This window comes from Heterodontus francisci, chromosome 26 (assembly GCF_036365525.1).
Source record: "Heterodontus francisci isolate sHetFra1 chromosome 26, sHetFra1.hap1, whole genome shotgun sequence".
Taxonomy (NCBI): domain Eukaryota; kingdom Metazoa; phylum Chordata; class Chondrichthyes; order Heterodontiformes; family Heterodontidae; genus Heterodontus; species Heterodontus francisci.
In genome coordinates this window covers 15,820,665-15,841,037 of record NC_090396.1, presented here as the reverse complement: position 1 = coordinate 15,841,037, position 20,373 = coordinate 15,820,665, and the positions used below count along the sequence as shown (strand labels likewise).

Sequence of the window (20,373 nt, the reverse complement as noted above, 5' to 3'; positions counted from 1 at the left end):
ACCCATGTGTGTGTGAATCCACATGTTTGTGTGTATGTGTGTATAAGAACATAAGACCATAAGAAATAGAAGCAGGAGTAAGCCATATGGCCCCTTGAGCCTGTTCCACCATTTGATAAGATCATAGTGACCCTTGACCTCAATTCTACCTTCCCATATTTACCCCATATCCCTTGATTCTCTTAGTACCCACACATTTAATGATCTCTGTCTTGAATATACTCAACAACTGAGCATTCGCAGCCTTTGGCATAGAGGATTTCAAAGATTCACACCCTTTGAGTGAAGTAGTTTCTCCTCATCTCAGTCCTAAATGACTGACCCTTTATTCTGAGACTGTAACCCCTAATTCTAGACTCTCCAGCCAGGGGAAACATCCTCCCAGCCCCCATGCTCCCGTCAAGCCCCTAAAGGATTTTATATGTTTTAACGAGATCACCTTTCATTGTTCTAAATTCCAGAGAATATATGCCTAGTCTACACAATCTTTCCTCATAGGACAATCTCTTCATCCCAGGAATCAGTCCAGTGAACCTTTGTTGCACTCCCTCTAAAGCAAGTATGTACTTCCTCAGGCAAGGAGACCAAAGACAGGTGTGGTGTTACGACCGAGGTGGGAGGAGTGCACTGTCTTTCTCTAATTCCACTTCGGCATAGGTCACAACATATATTTAAATGTTTACCCAGTTACTGATAGGGCCAATTATATACTCTATTTTTATTTCAGAATAAAACCCACCAAACAGGTTTCTTTAATAAACAAAAAAATTAGTAATTTATTATGAAACAAGATTTATCCAGTAAAGATGCAAAACATTAACACACAGATTGAAATATGAAAGCTCCCCTTTAAAATTAGCCACACACATATACATGCACCGGTTAAAGAAAAAATAAAGACGTTTTCTCTGCAGAGAGCTTTTTACAAAAAAAGGACAAAAAAAAACTTTGGCCAAACACTTGTTAATTCTTGAAGGAGAAGGAGAAGATATGGAATGATATCAGTTGTCCCTTTATTCTGGCATCCCAAATACGCATAGATGGCTGTCACTGGGATCTTTCTGGAGCAGTTCTTTTCAAGCGGCGTCGAGAATTAACCTGGGAGGCTTTCCAGGAGAAATGCAGCATCACTGGATTTTTCAGGTTTCTCTGGGAAATGGAGAACAGATGAGCTGGGTATTTCTGTTTTAGCAGGCTGACCCCCAACTGACTCAAAACAGTATTCAAAATGAAACCAACTCTTGACCCCCCATAAATCTTGACATGTCACTTCTCTGTAAACAACTCCCATAGTCAGAAGGCATCTGCTGTTTACGTAGCTGAAGACATGTGACATCCAGTAAATATAGTTTTTAAACAGAAAGCTCAAGTCCTTCCAATGACCTTAAAAAAAAAATTCCTGCATCTATGGAATCACTTCAGTCCTCCGAAGGAATCTATTTCTACAATCTTCAACCATGAGTCCTCAAAAAATATTTAAAAATAGAAGCACTTTCATAACAGTGGTCTTACCAAGGCCCAATATAAGTGTAGTTCAACTTTTTTAAGGTTATACCCCAATTGCTCATAATAAAGGCTAACATACCCTTTGCTTTCCCAATTGTTTGCTATACCTGCATGTCAACTGATGTGATTCATATAGGATACTCAAATCCTTCTGAATACCAACATTTCCCAGTCTCTCACCATTTAGAAACTATTCTGCTTTTCCATTTTTTCTACTGAAGTAGATACTTTACACTTCTCCACATCATATTCCATCTGCCACGATCTTGCCCAATCAGTTAAGCTGTCTAAATCCTTTTACAGCATCCTTGCATCCTCCTCACTGCTTACTTTCCCACCTAACTTTGTAACGTCAAGAGCAATTAGGAATGGGTGACACCCACAACCCACGAACAAATTTTTAAAAACCTAGCCACATTACACTTATTGATTTAATGTGTGAACAGCTGATGCCCAAGCTCTAATCCTTGTGGTACCTCACTAGTTACAGCCTGCCAACCCCCAAAAAATCCATTTATTTTGACTTTCTCTTTTCTGTCCATTAACTAATTCTCAATCCAAACTGCCCATGTGTACCTGTGTCTGTGTGTACTTTGTGTGTGTGTGTGTGCATGTATGCGTGTGCATGGAAAGGGGTTACGTTTGTTGCTTTTTGTGTTCCACAGAATTGGATGCATATAGTTTGAGTGCACCACTTTGGGGAGGGGAGACAGTCTTAAGGGCATGGACAAGATTAATAGGCACTTCACAGAGTGAGGAACCCAATGGGTCATTCTTCTATAAACAGATGGCTGACTGTCTTAAAGAGTGAGACATGATGGTAATTTATTAACGCATCCTTGTGTCTAATATCACAGAGAAGTCAATGATGAATCTCAACCAATCTATGCTCCCGATCAACTCCCCACCTCTCAATTTGAAAGCTCATCCAATTGACAGCAGGAGAATCCAGGTGAATTGGAGCCCGCCCCTGGGTGAACCGTCAGGCTATAAGGTAAGACTAAGCTCTGTACCAGGGGTACCTGAATCACCAGCCCAGGACACTGCCCCCAAATCCACTGTCAGTTTAGACCATAAAGTGTCACCACTGCAAACCCTTAGATGCTCATCAATATTCACTTTTAAAAACAGAATCCCTGGAGGCATTGCAGTCTTCCAGTTGGATAAACCAAAGGAAGCACAGCAAGGATCAGGCAGGCAGCAAAGGAGAGACCAGGGACTGGTGTGGGCCACGAGGGCACAGAGAATTGGAACCAAAAAGTATAACTGTATAATAGTTTGACAGACTATCTTTGTGGGATAACTAACTGGGCAATAATATAACTAAGTGGGCAATTAAACTAATGGGCAGAGTGTTATGACCTCAGTGAGATTGTTAATGTGAAAAATATGAGATATGAACCCCCCCAGACCGATTTAAGGAATTACACGACAGGATTTCATGTTTTAAGACTTTTATTATAACTAAACTAAAGGAAATCCCATTAACCAAATAACACGTTGTAATTAAAAGCAAAATACTGTGGATGCTGGAAATCTGAAATAAAAACAGAAAGTTCTGCAAATACTCAGCAGGTCAGACAGCATCTGTGGAGAGAGAAACAAGGTTAATGTTTCAGGTCAGTCATGTTACAATCATGTTACAAAGTCCAGTGTTCATAACAAGGGTAAATAACTGGACAATAGGTTTCGGAGCTTGAGCAGCAGTTGGTGTCACTGCGGTGCATCTGCGAGGCTGACAGCTATGTGGCTAGCATGTTTCTGGATGTGGTCACTCTGCAGATTAAAGGTGTGCCGGCAGAGAGAGGCTGGGTGACCAGCAGACAGTCATGCAGGGTCAGGCAGATAATGCAGGAGTGCCCTGAGTGCATTTCGCTGTCCAACCAGTATTTAGTTCAGAATACTGGAGACGGTGATGGTTTCTTTGGAGAATTGTTTTTTTTCATTCTTTCATGGGATTTGAGCATTGCTGACAAGGCCAGCATTTGTGGCCCATCCCTAATTGCCCTTAAGAAGGTGGTGGTGAGCTGCCTTAATGGACTGCAGTGGTTTAAGAAGGCAGCTCACTACCACCATCTCAAAGGCAATTAGATTAGATTAGATTAGATTAGAGATACAGCACTGAAACAGGCCCTTCGGCCCACCGAGTCTGTGCCGAACATCAACCACCCATTTATACTAATCCTACACTAATCCCATATTCCTACCAAACATTCCCACCTGTCCCTATATTTCCCTACCACCTACCTATACTAGTGACAATTTATAATGGCCAATTTACCTATCAACCTGCAAGTCTTTTGGCTTGTGGGAGGAAACCGGAGCACCCGGAGAAAACCCACGCAGACACATGGAGAACTTGCAAACTCCACACAGGCAGTACCCGGAATCGAACCCGGGTCCCTGGAGCTGTGAGGCTGCGGTGCTAACCACTGCGCCACTGTGCCGCCCTTAGGAATGGGAATAAATACTGGCCTTACCAGCAATGCTCACATCCCATGAAAGAATAAAAAGAATGCAGTCAGAGCCAAGACCACAGCAGCTTGGGTGACTTAGCTGTGCAGGGTGGGAGGAGGAACATTGAAAAAGCAATATTGATAGGAAATTCAATAACTGGGGGAACAGCCAGGCATTTCTGCAGTGACAGACGTGACTCCAGGTTGCGTGTTGCCTCCCCAGTGCAAGGATGTCACTGAGCAGCTGCGGAATATTCAGAGGGGGGAGGGTGAACAGTCAGAGGTTATGGTCATATTGGACCAATGACTTAGGTAGAAAGAGGGATGAGGTCCTCAAATTTCCAGGAGCTAGGGAAAGAATTAAAAAGTAGGACCTCAGAGATAGTATTCTCCAGATTACTCCTGGTGCCACACACAAGTACAGAAATAGAAGGATAGTGCAGCTGAATGCGTGGCTGCAGACATGGTGCAAGAGGGAGGCTTTGGATTCCCAAGGCACTGGGAGCAGGCGTGGGGGAGGTGGGACCTCATCAAGGCTGGGAGCAGTATTGTCACAGGAAGGTTTGTTAGTGCTATCGGGGTGGTTTAAACAAGCTTGGTGGGAAATAGGGACCTGAGCATAGATTCAGAAGGAGCAGAAACCATGCTGGAAATGAAAGGCAGAAAATTAGTAACTGAGTAAGGAAGGTCGAGGAAACAAAGGCTAGAAAATAGGCAATAACTAGTTTTTCACTGATCAGTGGTAAATACTTAAATGCAAAGAGTCTAGTAAATAAATCAGATGAGCTGAGGACACAGTGGTAGGGAAATTATTAGAGAGGATTCTTCGGGACAGGATTTACTCCCATTTGGAAACAAATGAACTTATTAGCGAGAGGCAGCATGGTTTTATGAAGGGGAGGTCGTGTCTCACTAACTTGATCGAGTTTTTTGAGGATGTGACGAAGATGATTGATGAAGGAAGGGCAGTGGATGTTGTCTATATGGACTTTAGTAAAGCCTTTGACAAGGTCCCTCATGGCAGACTGGTACAAAAGGTGAAGTCACACGGGATCAGAGGTGAGCTAGCAAGATGGATACAGAACTGGCTCAGTCATAGAAGACAGAGGGTAGCAGTGGAAGGGTGCTTTTCTGAATGGAGGGCTGTGACTAGTGGTGTTCTGCAGGGATCAGTGCTGGGACCTTTGCTGTTTGTAGCATATATAAATGAATTGGAGCAAAATGTAGCTGGTCTGATTAGTAAGTTTGCGGACGACACAAAGGTTGGTGGAGTTGCGCATAGTGATGAGGATTGTCAGAGGATACAGCAGGATATAGATCGGTTGGAGACTTGGGCGGAGAAATGGCAGATGGAGTTTAATCCGGACAATTGTGAGGTAATGCATTTTGGAAGGTCTAATGCAGGTGGGAAGTATACAGTAAATGGCAGAACCCTTAGGAGTATTGACAGGCAGAGAGATCTGGGTGTACAGGTCCACAGATCACTGAAAGTGGCAATGCAGGTGGATATGGTAGTCAAGAAGGGATACGGTATGCTTGCCTTCATCGGTCAGGGCATAGAATATAAAAATTGGCACGTCATGCTGCAGTTGTACAGCTTAGTTGAGCCACACTTGGAATATTGCGTACAATTCTGGTCGCCACACTACCAGAAGTATGTGGAGGCTTTGGAGAGGGTACAGAAGAGGTTTACCAGAATGTTGCCTGGTCTGGAGGGCATTAGCTATGAGGAGAGGTTGGATAAACTCGGATTGTTTTCACTGGAACGACGGAGGTGGAGGGGCGACATGGTAGAGGTTTACAAAGTTATGAGTGGCATGGACAGAGTGGATAGTCAGAAGCTTTTTCCCAGGGTGGAAGAGTCAGTTACTAGGGGACATAGGTTTAAGGTGCGAGGGGCAAAGTTTAGAGGGGATGTGCGAGGCAAGTTCTTTACACAGAGGGTGGTGAGCGCTTGGAACTTGCTGCCGGGGGAGGTGGTGGAAGCAGATATGATAGCAACGTTTAAGAGGCATCTTGACAAATACATGAATAGGATGGGAATAGAGGGATACGGACCCCGGAAGTGCAAAAGGTTTTAGTTTAGACAGGCATCAAGATCGGCGCAGGCTTGGAGGGCCGAATGGCCTGTTCCTGTGTTGTACTGTTCTTTGTTCTTTGACACAGATAGACACTTGGAAGTATGATATTATAGCTATTACTGAAACGTGGCTTAGACAAGGGCAGGATGGCAGCTCAACATTCCTGGTTACAGGGTTTTCAGAGAGGGGAAGTAATAAAAAGGAGGCAATTGCAATGTTGGTTAAAGAAACAATTGCGACTGTGAGGAGGGAACCTCAAATGAAGCCGTATGGGTTGAACTGAGGAACAAGAAAGAAACAATTAAATCACATTGCTGGGAGTGTACTGTCGACCCCTAAACAGTCAGTGGGAGATAGAAGAGAAAATATGTTGGCAACTTGCTGAGAAGCAGAAACAAAAGGCCAGTAATAGTAGGGGATTTCCACTACTCTAATATTAACTGGGATAAATTCAGTGCAAAAGGTATAGAGGATGCAAAATTCTTAAGATGCATTCACAGAATCGCAGAATTGTTACAGCACAGAAAGAGGCCATTCGGCCCATTGTGTCTCCGAACGAGCAATTCACCTAGTCTCACTCCCCCGCCTTCTCCCTGTCACCCTACACATTCTTCCTTTTCAGATAACGGTCTAATTCCCTCTTGAATGCATCGATTGAACCTGCCTGCACCGCACTCTCAGGGAGTGCATCCCAAACCTTAGCTACTCGCTGTGTGAAAAAGTTTTTCTTTATGTCGCTTTTGCTTCAGAAGAACTCTTTTTAGCCAGTATGTAGCAAGCCCAACAAGAGAAGGGGCAATTCTGGACTTTGCTTTAGGGAATGAATCTGGGCAGTCTGTGCATCCCAGGCTGTGAAGGGAAGCAAGGAAAGAAATAACGGAAGCTCTGAACATCATTTTCCAATGCTGTCTGGCTACAGGACTGCGAATGTTGTACCGTTGTTTAAAAAGGGAGGTAGGGATAAACTGAGTAATTACAAGTCAGTCAGCCTAACCTCAGTGGTGGGCAAACTATTGGAAAAAACTCTGAAAGAGAGTAGAAATTGTCAGTTAGAGAGGCACGGATTTGTTCAGGGAAGGTCATGTCTGACTAACTTGATTGATCTTTTTTAAGGAGGTAATAAGGAGGTCGATGAGGGCAGCCTGTTTGATGTAGTCTACATGATTTTAGCAAGGCTTTTGACAAGGTCCCACATGGCAGACTGATCAGAAAATTAAAAACTCATGGGATCCAAGAGAAAGTGGCAAGTTGGATCCAAAATTGGCTCAGTGGCAGGAAGTGTTTTTGTAACTGGAAGGCTGTTTCCAATGGGGTTCCACAGGACTCAGTACTGGCTCCTTGCTGCTTGTGGTATATATCAATGATTCAGATTTAAATGCAGGGGCATGATTAAGAAGGTTGCAGATGATACGAAAACTGGCTGTGTGGTTGATATAGTGAAAGAAAGCTGTAGACTACGGGAAGATATCAATGGACTGGTCAGGTGGGCAGTAAAGTGGCCAATGGAGTTCAATCCGGAGAAGTGTAAGGTAATGGGGCAAACAAGGCAAGGGATTACACCATAAAAGTATTTTGAGAAGTGTAGAGGAACAGAGGGACCTAGGTGTGCATGTCCATTGATCTCTGAAGGTAGCAAGACAGGTAGATAAGGTGATCAAGAATAAAGGAGGCCTGGAGTATAAGAGCAGGTTATGCTAGAACTGTAAAAAAAAACACTGGTTAGACTGCAGCTACAGTACAGCGTACATTTCCGGTCACCACATGACAGGAAGAATGTGATTGCACTAGAGAGGGTACAGAGGAGATTTATGAGGATATTGTCAGGAATGGAGAATTTTAGCTGTGAGGAAAGATTGGATAGGCTGGTGTTGTTTTCTTTGGAACAGAGGTGGCTGAGGGAAGATTTAATTGAGGTGTATAAAATTAGAAGGGGCCCAGACAGAGTGAATAGAAAGAAGCTATTTCTGTTAGCAGAGAGGTCAATCACTGGGGGCATAGATTAAAGTAATTGGTAGAAGAGTTAGAGGGGAGTTGAGGAGGAATTTTTTCACCCAGAAGGTGATAGGGATCTGGAACTCACTGCCTGAAAGGGTGGGAGAGACAGAAATGCTCATTGCATTTAAAAAATACTCGGATATACACTTGAAGTGCTGTAACCTAGAGGGATGCAGACCAAGAGCTGGAAGATGGGATTAGACTGGCTAGCTCTTTTTGGCTGGCAAATGGGCCAAATGGCCTCCTTCTGTGCTATAAAGCTTTCTCTGTTTCTATAACTGACTGGGTGATATAACTAATTGGGCATTTCTTTTCAGCTGAAGTATTGGCCTGAAGATGACCAGTTCGCCTCTCAGGTCATAGACACGAAGAATACTTTTGCTGAGCTCACCAATCTCCAGCCGGGTTGTGATTATGCAATGGACGTCCTAGCCTACAATGCTCGCGGTGCTGGTCCCCGTTCCAACATCACTCGCTGCTGCACTCTGGATGATGGTAAGTCAGTTTTGAGCCACATTAACAGTTGTTGTGGGATAGGTCGGAGCTGTGCACCTGTACTGGAAGGAGCACCTGTAAGGGTAGAGAATTGACCCTTGTCTACATGGCTCTCATTAATGCAATCAACATCTGACCTCCCTGCCTCCTATGGAAGATTCCCTTTCTATTTTTTGGAATATGGTAGTGTAGTGGTTATGTCACGGGACTGGTAACATAAACAACATTGAACAATTATAAAGGTCCGCTTATTTTAGTGCAAGGACCACATGACAACTCGGAAACTAGTTTCTTGTGCTTTTGCTACAACGAGGTCTAGTGGTATTTACAACCCATAAGAACTGAATTTCCTCATCTCCTTTTCCCACTCTAGCCATGCCTGGGGGGGTGGTGGAAGGAGAAGGGGGTGGGAAAGAGGTAGAGTGTTAAGTGTGAGAAGGCGAATGCTGAGGTCAAGGCTTGCTGCAGGCGTATTCCTGGGTAACAACTCTTATCAATGCCTTGCACTTACTCAGAGACAAACTCTCGCGTTTTCTCACACTTGCAGACACTCATTCTTGCTCATTGACACACTCTGCGATTTACAATTGCACATGTCAGCCTGGATTATGTGTTTTAAGTCTCTGGAGTGGGATTTAAAATCACAATCTTCTGACTCAGATGCGAGAGTTTCGCCATTGAGCCACAGCTGACAACAGAACATGAAACAAAAGTGCCAATGTCTCCAGGGTCCACTGGTCTCTGCCCTGGTGTGGCCACCAGCTTGTGTGCAATGACCAAGCTGCTCTGAGGGTGTGATGGATGGATACTGTCTCTTCTACTTCAATTGGGAGAGAAGAACCAGTCATGGGGACATAAACAAAAACATAGAAGAAATATAGGAACAGGAGGAGGCCATTCAGCCCCTCGAGCCTATTCTGCCACTCATTGAGATCATGGCTGATTTGTGACCTAATTCCAAATACCTGTCTTTGCTCCATATGTATTAATAGCTTTGCTTAACAAAAATCTATCAATCTCAGATTTCAACTTAACGATTGATCTAGCATCAGTTGCTGTTTCTGGAACAGAAGTCCAAACTTCTACCATCTTTTGTGTGTAAAAGTGTTTCCTAATTTCACTCCTTAAAACGTCTGGCTCCAATTTTTAGACCATGCCCTCCAGTCCTAGACTCCCCAAGCAATGGAAATAGTTTCTCTCTATTTACCCTGTCTGTTCTTTTTAATGTCTTGAAAACTTCGATCAAATCGCCCCTTAACTTAAATTCCAGGGAATCCAGCTCTAGTTTGTGTAATCTCTCCTTGTATTTTAGCCCCTGGAATCCAGGTATCATTCTGGGAAATCTATGCTGCACTCCCTCCAAGACCAATATATCCTTCCTAAGGTGTGATACCCAGAGCTGCTCAAAGTACTCCAGGTGTGGTCCAACCAAGGCTTTGTGTAGGTCCAAAATTAAATAACCTCACATTTACCTACATTGAAATCCATTTGCCATAGTTTTTCCCAGTGAATTAATCTATTAATGGCTCTTTGTAATTTTATGCTTCCATCTACACTGCTTATAATGCTGCCTATCTTTGTGTCATTGGGAAATTTGGATATGTAGCTTTTTATCCCCTCATCTATGTCATTGATAAATACTGTGAATAGTTAAGATCTCAATGTAGATCCCTGCGGGACACCACTAGTCATATCCTGCCAATTAGAGTACCTGTCCATTATCCCAACTCTTTGTCACCTTCAGCTTTAGCTAATAGTCTCTTATGAGGGACTTTATCAAATGCCTTCTGGAAGTCCATATAAATAACATCCATAGACATTCCCCTCTCCATTACTTTAGTCACCTCTTCAAAAAATTCAATCAGGTTCCTCAGGTATGACCTACCCTTTACAAATCCATGCTGGTTCTCTCTGATCAGCAGAACATTTTCAAGGTTTTCAGTCACCTTGTCCTTAACTATACATTCTAGTTATTTCCCGACAACAGAAGTTAGGGTAACTGGTCTCTAATTCCCTAGTTTCCCTCACTCACCCTTCTTAATTAGCGGAGTAACAAGTGCAATTTTCTACCCTAAAGGAACAGTTCCTAAATCGAGAGAATTTTGGAAGATTATACTTAGGGTATCTGCAATGTTTTCACCAATTCTTTTAAAACCCTGGTCGGAATCCATCTAGTCCTGGGGATTTATCATTCTTCAGTGCCAATGTGGTTGACTCTTTCATGCCCTCTGAAATAGTAGCAAGCCACTCAGTTGTATCTAACCGCTACGAAGTCAATAAAAAGGAATGAAACCCATCGGACCACCCGGCATCGACCTAGAAACGACCTAGGCACCGGAAACGACAATGGCAAACCCAGCCCTGTCGACCCTGCAAAGTCCTCCTTACTAATATCTGGGGGCTTGTGCCAAAGTTGGGAGAGCTGTCCCACAGACTAGTCAAGCAACAGCCTGACATAGTCATACTCACGGAATCATACCTTACAATGTCCCAGACTCACCATCCCCGGGTCCGTCCTGTCCCACCGGCAGGACAGACCCACCAGAGGTGCTCGTACAGTGGTATACAGTAGGGAGGGAGTTGTCCTGGGAGTCCTCAACATCGACTCTGGACCCCATTAACTCTCATGGCATCAGATCAAACATGGACAAGGAAACCTCCTGCTGATTACCACCTACCGCCCTCCCTCAGCTGATGAGTCAGTACTCCTCCTTGTTGAACAGCACTTGGAGGAAGCACTGAGGGTGGCAAGGGCACAGAATGTACTCTGGGTGGGGGATTTCAATGTCCATCACCAAGAGTGGCTCAGTAGCACCACTACTGACTGAGCTTGCTGAGTCCAAAAGGACATATCTGCTAGACTGGGTATGTGGCAGGTGGTGAGGGAACCAACAAGAGGGGAAAACATACTTGACCTCATCCTCACCAATCTGCCTACCGTAGATGCATCTGTCCATAACAATATTGGTAGGAGTGACCACCGCATCGTCCTTGTGGAGACGAAGTCCCACCTTCACATTGAGGATACCCTCCATCGTGTTGTGTGGCACTACCAGCGTGCTAAATGGGATACATTTTGAACATATCTAGCAATGCAAAACTGGGCATCCATGAGGCGCTGTGGGCCATCATCAGCAGCAGAATTGTACTCAACCACAATCTGTAACCTCATGGCCCGGCATATCCCCCACTCTACCATTACCATCAAGCCAGGAGACCAACCCTGGTTCAATGAAGAATGCAGGAGGGCATGCCAGAAGCAGCACCAGGCATACCTCAAAATGAGGTGTCAGACCACCTCCAGGCGCGTATCCATTGTCTCTCGAGATAAGGAGGCCCAAAGAACCTGGTGAAGCTACAACACAGGACTATCTGCGTGCCAAACTGCGTAAGCAGCATGCAATAGACAGAGCTAAGCGATCCCACAACCAACGGATCAGATCTAAGCTCTGCAGTTCTGCCACATCCAGCCGTGAATGGTGGTGGACAATTAACCTGCTCAGTGATACCCAGTTTGGGTTCCGCCAGGGCCACTCAGCTCCTGACCTCATTACAGCCTTGGTTCAAACATGGACAAAAGAGCTGAACTCAAGAGGTGAGATGAGAGTGACTGCCCTTGATATCAAGGCAGCATTTGACCGAGTATGGCATCAAAGAGCCCGAGCAAAACTGAGGTCAATGGGAATCAGGGGGAAAACCCTCCGCTGGCTGGCTAGCGCAAAGGAAGATGGTTGTGGTTGTTAGAGGTCAATCATCTCAGCTCCAGGACATCACTGCAGGAGTTCCTCAGGGTAGGGTCCTAAGCCCAACCATCTTCAGCTGCTTCATCAATCACCTTCCTTCAATCATAAGGTCAGAAGTGGGGATGTTCGCTGATGATTGCACAATGCTCAGCACCACTCGTGACTCCTCAGATACTGAAGCAGTCTGTGTAGAAGTGCAGCAAGACCTGGACAATATCCAGGCTTGGGCTGATAAGTGGCAAATAACATTCACACCACACAAGTACCAGGCAATGACCATCTCCAACAAGAGAGAATCTAACCATCTCCCCTTGACATTTAATGGCATTACCATCACTGAATCCCCCACTATCAACATCCTAGGGGCTACCATTAACCAGAAACTGAACTGGAGTAGCCATATAAATACCGTGGCTACGAGAGCAGGTCAGAGGCTAGGAATCCTGAGGCGAATAACTCACCTCCTGACTCCCCAAAGCCTGTACACCATCTACAAGGCACAAGTCAGGAGTGTGATGGAATACTCTCCACTTGCTCCAACAACACTGAAGAAACTTGACACCATCCAGGACAAAGCAGCCTGCTTGATTGGCTTCCCATCTACAAACATTCACTCCCTCCACCACCGATGCACATTGGCAGCAGTGTGTACCATCTACAATATACACTGCAGCAATGCACCAAGGCTCCTTCCAAACCCGTGACCTCTACCAACTAGAAGGACAAGGGCAGCAAATACATGGGAACACCACCACCTGCAAGTTCCCCTCCAAGTCACACACCATTTGACTTGGAACTATATCGCCGTTCCTTCACTGTCGCTGGGTCAAAATCCTGGAGCTCCCTTCCTAACAGCACTGTGGGTGTACCTACCCCACATGGACTGCAGCGGTTCAAGAAGGCAGCTCACCACCACCTTCTCAAGGGCAATTAGGGATGGGCAATAAATGCTGGCCTGGCCAGTGACGCCCACATCCCATGAATAAACAAAGAAAAAAAAATTCTTCATTTTCTCCAGTCAAGCAGTGGCTCGATTTTAAAATTCTCAACCCTTCAAATCCTTCCCTGGCCCTGCCCCTTCCTATCTCTGTAATCACCTTCAGCCCTATAACACTCCCTAGGTCTTTGTGCTCTGCCAGTTCTGGCCTCTTGAACATTCCCCATTTTAATCACTCCACTATTGGCAGCTGTGCCTTCAGATGCTTAGGCCCTACCTAAATCCCCCACCCATCATTTCTCTTCACCTCTCCTTCTTCCTTTAAGATGCTCCTTAAAACATGCCTCTTTGACCCAGCTTTTGGTCACCTGTCCTAATTTATTTTTTATTTAGAGATACAGCACTGAAAAAGGCCCTTCAGCCCACTGAGTCTGTGCTGACCAACAACCACCCATTTATACTAATCCTATATTAATCCCATATTCCCTACCACATCCCCACCATTCTCCTACCACTGACCTACACTGGGGGCAATTTACCATGGCCAATTTACCTATCAACCTGCAAGTCTTTGGCTGTGGGAGGAAACCAGAGCACCCGGCGAAAACTCACACAGACACAGGGAGAACTTGCAAACTCCACACAGACAGTACCCAGAATTGAACCTGGGTCACTGGAGCTGTGAGGCTGTGGTGCTAACCACTGCGCCACCGTGCCACCTGTATTTCCTGGGAATGTTTTATTAGGTTGTATTATATAGGCTGAATTCAGTGTGGCTGTTTGGAGCACGAATGGTGGCAATGGCGGGGAGGGGAGGAAGGGTAATCATGTTGGAAGCATCTGCCCATAAATCAGGATTTTGTCAGGGTGGGGGGGCGGAAGCACCAAGATGGAATTGCTTCCCAGACACGACGTGAATATACTTTAAATTGCTGAGCACTTACTTTTAATACATTTGTATCTAATTCATCGATATTCAGTGGGGGGCTTGGGATTAAGTGGATGTGGGCTGCTGTTAAAAGCTGATGGCACCAAGGCGAGGCTTCAGTGCCACGACAGGTAGGCAGCCATGTCCAGCACTGTACAGGGACGAGGGGAATGCAGAGGCTGCTGTTGTCCTGCAGTACAATGCACTCTGTAAGGGACTGGTCAGGCTCTCAGGTGATCTTTAAGGCGGTGGGTGGGGGGGGGTCTTGTTCTCAGGTACTCTGTGAGCGGGGTGGGGTTCTCGGGTGCTCTGTCAAGGGGGGTCGGGTCCCGGGTGCTCTGTAAGGTGGGAGTCGGGTTCTCAGGTGCTTGGGACTTGGTGCTTTGCAAGTGGGGGGGCTTGGGTTTTGATGGCTGTATTGGGTAAACAAACTGTTGGGTGAGATGTTTCATTGCCCAAACTGCTGGATGAGAGAGTTGACCACAGCAAGGTAGGGCACTGAGGACCATCAGGGAGAGGCAGCCAGAAGAACTAGCAAAAGCTCAGTTCCAAGTCAGGGTCGTCCTTCATCGACAGCGTTCTCTAGGCCCATTGGTCACCTGACATGGGTCTCAGACACCCCGTCTTTTTGGACCCCCGTGGCGTGATGAGGTGCCTCGATGGAGAGAGGGGCAAGAGGCAGCTGCCCTTGCCCATGAAGCTCCACGACAAAAGCAACCACAGCCAGCAATGCCAACAAGGGCCCACCTAAACGAGAGCATGTACTGGACTCGAATCAGCCCCCTCCACATGTCTGAGCAGCATTGTCAGTAAAGAGCTGCCCATTAAAGACATGACAACTGACGCCTGTGAGGGACCCTCACAATGCAGCAGAGCAGAGGTATAACACTTGCCATGGGGCCACCCGAGCGACCATTGCGCAGGCCATTGCGCTGCTGACGATGAAATTCTGGTGCCTCGATTGATCCGGTGGAGCCCAGCGGTATGCCCCAGCAAGGGTTGTGCATATCGTTGTGGTCTGCTGTGCTCTGCACAGTTTGTCATTGCAGAGGGGGAGGGGAGACCCTGCATGCGTTGACATGACTGAGCGACACTCCTCCAGCAACAGGGAGGAGGTGGAGGAGGGAGATGATGAAGCAGCACTGGATGTTGAAGCCCTGGCACCAGAGGCCTGGGAGATTGAGCAATGGGCCAAGGACAATCTCATAATCACCCACTTCCAGCACCTGATGGCCACTCAGAATAAAAACAATCAAAACCCACCTCAGTGCATGCAGTCTGTCGCATCCTTTCTATTTGTGTTCCCTGCCTAGCACCCAGCTGAACCACACACTAGTGCCCATGGGAAACCCTATTCAAATGAGGGCTGTGCCTACATTGGCATTCATTAAGGGGGAAGGGTGAAGCCAGCAGCTCACAATTAATGCATGATAGAGGAGTCACTTTTACACAACGAAGGTTAATGGCTTGAACAAAAGAACTTTATCTGATGCAGCACATGTCAAATTTCAACACCTGTGAACCTTCAAGTGTGTCTATGTGATTTTATTAATACATTTATGAGTACTTCTGAAAGGTGTAACCCCCTGCGCTGGCAGCTGGGCTGGAGGCAGGCTGCTGATCAGGCTGCCCCTTGGCCTGGGATGACGTCGTCGGCCGTCTGAGCAGAAACCCACCGAGGTGAAAGTATCTGTGCTGGTGGAAGGTGCAGGAGAGTCATGGGACGGTGCATCCTCTGATTGTTCCTCCTCCTCAGAAGTAGACAGCTCTCCTCCTTCAGCTGGAGTCTCCTCCGACTACCGACCTACATGAGAGAACACAAACATGTATGGGTTAGGCTGTGCAAATCTTGTCATTCTAACCATATGTGATGTGGGTCTCTAGACGTGAACTGCATGTGGATGGAAGCTAATCCTCACTCTCTGGTGCACAGACTCCAGCCTCTCCATCAGATATGGAGCGACTGCCCTCGGTCCCAGCCAGTTCTAATGCCTCTTCCTCTGCCATAGAGAGAGGCCGAAGATCTGGAATGACTCTACTAGTGCAGGCTGTCTCCCTCCTGTTGTGGGCCCTCTTGTCCTGCAAGTGGAAAGAGGGAGAATGTCATACTTCGTAGAGAGATCAACATGACAGTTCTGCTATGTCAGCCTCTCGTCTCCTACTGAGGTATTGCATATAGCTCATGCTAGCAGACATTCTCAGAGGGGTTTATGGGGGCTGATCTGTGAAAGTAGGTGGCCTGGGACCGAGATGCAGCCGTGCATCTGTCAGGATGAGGAGATGTCTCACCCCCTCTACCATCACCATTGTGGTGCCTCCCTCCCCATGCCATGTTTCCTCCAGCATAGCCACTTGAAATCAGTAATAAGGAGAGAGGAATGGAGCACTCACCTTAGCAGAACGCAGCAGGTCATTGACCCTCCTAAGGCACTGTACCCAGTTCCGGGGTGGGGGGGGGGGTGGTGACCCCACAGCTGCTGACCTTCTCAGTGATCTCCATCCAGGCTGGCTTGGTCAGGCGGGAGGACCTCTTCTTGCCATTGCTGAGGAAGAGAATGTCCCATCTTTCCCTTGCAGCCTGGAGGAGAATCACGAGGGAGGCATCACAAAACTGGCCACCCTGTGTCTTGCCTCTGCCATCCTGCGGGGTCCACCTCAGGGGGTTGGGGGGTCCAGAGTCAATGCAACACGGGCCTCAGTTTTGACGAGCTAGCAGCAAATGAGAGTAAGGAAGCAATGCAAACAGGGCTGGCAGGCCTTTAAATATGGCACCAGCACCCGCTTTGGAGTCATCTGATGCTGTATTTGGCATCTCACATCCTGCCCCCGCTGCATGATTGGACGGGCCCCACGCCTCTATTGTGCAAAATGGCCGCCCATCATGTGATCGCAGTGGGGCATCTGCCCACATGACTAGTGGGAACGGCACATATTTCCGGGTCTGCCATCAGGATCCACAGCAGGCTCACTAAATTCATCCCTATAAAGCAAGTTGGTGTTATGGTTGTTGTTCATTACTGTTAATTTTGGTGAGTCCTCTTCTCTGATTCAAGGTTAGTTTCCTTGGGATGTCTGGCATGATGATCCCTTCCTTTGCTGTAAATACTGCAAGGAGTTTTTTCAACATGCCTGCCATTTTCTTCTTTTCATTGACTATATCATCGTGATCAAGGGGTCCACATTGCTCCTGACCACATACTTTTTCCTAACATAATAGTAAAAACATTTTGTGTTGATTTTGATATCCCTTGCAAGTTTCTTTTCATTCTCCCTTTTCGTAGTTATCACTATCTGTTTTGTTATGCTTTGCTTTCTTTGTACCTCTCCCAATCACAAGGATCTGTGCTATTTTTTGCATTTATGGATACTTTCTCTTTTAGTTTCATGTTGTCTCTTGCTTCTTTAGTTGTCCACAGCTGTCTTTTGGCAAGTAGAGCTTTTGCCCACTGGAGGCAGAAACTGGTTCTACAACACAAATTCTTTTTTTGAACGTCTCCCACTGATCCTGTTGTTTTAACCATTAACAGATTTGTTTATTGTGGACAGTCTCGGTCTCATCACAATGACGTCAGCCTTACCTAAATCTAGAATCTTAGTAGCCGATTTGCATTTCTCCCTTTCAAACATTGAAACTTGATCGTGTAAGATCGCTGTTGATAAATGTTCATGGACCATTATGCTGATAACTAAATCTGGCTCATTACTCATTACTGGATCTAATATGGCCTGCCCTCTTGTTGATTCTAGGACATATTGCTGCAGCAAAACTATCCTGAACACATTCAAGAAATTCACTACCTTGCTGACATGAGCTAGTTTGCTTATCCAATCTATGTGAAAGTTAAAATCCCCCATTAAAACCACTCTGCCTTTACTACATCCTCATCTAATCTCTGCATTTATACAATCAGTCACTTCACAGCTACTACCAGGGGGCCTATACACAACTCCCACTGCAGTCTTAAATCCTTTTCTATGTTTTAATTATATCCATAAATTCTGCACAGCTTGCTTATCTCTCATTACATCCTCTCTTATCATTGAAGTGATTTCATCCTTAATCACTAAGGCTACTCCTCTCCCTTGACCATTTTCCTTTTCGTTCCTGTAGGTCTTATAACCCGGTATATTTAGTTCCCAGTCCTGATTGTTTTGCAGCCATGTTATACACTCCAAGTTGAATTTGCACCTGCAAGTTATTCAATTTGTTCCTTATATTCTGTGCATTTGTGTAAAGAACGCTTATTTTGATCCACATATCCTTCTGCTCTAATGTTTTACTCACAAGTTTTTTATTTTATTCTCCAGTGTAGCAGAAAAGGATTGCTTCCCATTGGGCTATCCTTCCATAGTCAGTGGTTGCACCAGCAAGGTAAAAAAAGTCTTTCATTAACATGTCCTGCTGTCTGATATTACAGCAAATCAAGCAACGATTCCCCTCAAGCAAGGTGCCTTCTCCATCGACTCCCCGCCTACCAACGTCAAAGCTCAGCCAATTGACAGCAAAAGAATCCGTATGAATTGGATCCCACCGCCGGGCCGACCAACAGGATACAAGGTAATGGATCCCTGACCATCATAGAACCACAGAACCATAGAAAAGTTACAGCACAGAAAGAGGCCAATTCAGCCCATTGTGTCTGAACCGGCTGAAAAAACTAGCCGCTCAATCTAATCCCACCTTCCAGCACCCGGTCCGTAGCCTTGCAGGTTACAGCACTTCAGGTCCAGGTCTAGTTACCTTTTAAATGAGTTGAGGGTGTCTGCCTCCACCACTGATCCAGGCAGCAAATTGCAGACACCCACTACCCTCTGGGTGAAAAAGATTTTCCTCATGTCCTCTCTAATCTTTCCATCAATCACCTTAACTCTGTACCCCCTGGTAATTGACCTCTCCATTAGGGGGAAAAAGGTCCTTCCTTTCTACTCTATCAAGGCCCCTCATAATTTTGTACACCTCTATTATGTCACCCCTCAGCCTCCTCTGTTCTAAGGAAAACAACCCTAGCTTTCCTCATAGCTGCAATTTTCAAGCCTGGCAAAATTCTTGTAAATTTTCTCTGTACTCTCTCCAGAGTAATTATGTCCTTCCTGTAATGTGGTGACCAGAATTGTATGCAATACTCCATCTGTGGCCTAACCAGTGTTTTATACAGTTCCAGCATTACATCCTTGCTTTTGTATTCTACATCTCAGCCAATAAAGGAAAGCATTCCATATGCCTTCTTCACCACTTTATCTGCCTGTCCTGCCACCTTCAGGGACCTGTGGACAAAATATGACCCTAGGTGCCCTTGAGAAGATGGCTTGAGTGGCTTGTTACACCACTTCAGAGCTGGGATAAGAATCAAACTGGAGTTGACAGGAGTCACAGATGTCAAACTTGGTAAGGATGGCTGGTTTCCTTCCCTAAAGGGCATTAGTGAAACATCAATAGCACGCTTATTGGATAGGATGTGAGCAGCGAGGTAATTGTGTCAGGGGTGAGTGAGAGGGACTGGATATGTACTTAAAAAGGGCTGTGGGAAAGAAGTGAGGAATGGTATTAATTAAATAGCTCTTTCAAAGAGCCAGTACAGGCAGGAGGGGCCATTTAGCCTCCTTCTCTGTGCTGTATGATTCTCGGACTTCCTCCTGATTGTATGAACTGTTGATTGATGCTGTTGCCATGTGAACAGCAACAATGGCCAATGTCTTCAAAAGGTACCACACAGTAGGCTCATGATAAAGGTGTGTGGAGTCAGGAGACAAATAGCTGTGTGGATAGTAAATTGGTAAAAAAAATAGAAAACAGAGAGTATAGGTCAAGGGCAGTTATGCAGATTGGAGGAAGGTAGAAAGCAGTGTTCCACAAGAATCAGTACATTACATTAATGGTTTGGACTTAACTCACAACAAGTAACTCAATATCAAAATTTGCAGATGATACCAAACTGAGGATCTAACTAACACTGAGGAAGAATGTAATATAATACAAGAAGACATTAGAACATTTGAAGACTGGGCAGTTAAGTGACAATTGAACCTTGATGTAGATAAAGGTGAGGTGATAGGTGGTAGGAAAAATATAGACATCACCTACACCTTAGAAAGACAAAAAACAAAATGGGGTAGAAGAGGAAAGCGATCTAGAGAGATAGATGAACAAATCATTCGAAGCAGCATCACAGATCGGCAAAGCAATTAAACATTCTAACAAAGCACTGGGATTTATTTCTGGGGGTAAGAATTC

At 45.6% G+C, this 20,373-nt stretch overlaps 1 protein-coding gene across 5 annotated transcripts in view; it reads left to right on the top strand.

The window, feature by feature from the left end:
* itgb4 (integrin, beta 4) overlaps positions 1 to 20,373 on the top strand; it is a 162,042-nt gene that overhangs the window by 96,326 nt on the left and 45,343 nt on the right. For all 5 annotated transcript variants that reach the window (XM_068057841.1, XM_068057845.1, XM_068057842.1 and 2 more), the window contains 3 exons: positions 2,364 to 2,500; positions 8,356 to 8,533; positions 18,560 to 18,699. In XM_068057841.1, coding sequence (XP_067913942.1) covers positions 2,364 to 2,500; positions 8,356 to 8,533; positions 18,560 to 18,699 — 455 coding nt within the window. The remainder of the gene's footprint in view (positions 1 to 2,363; positions 2,501 to 8,355; positions 8,534 to 18,559; positions 18,700 to 20,373) is intronic.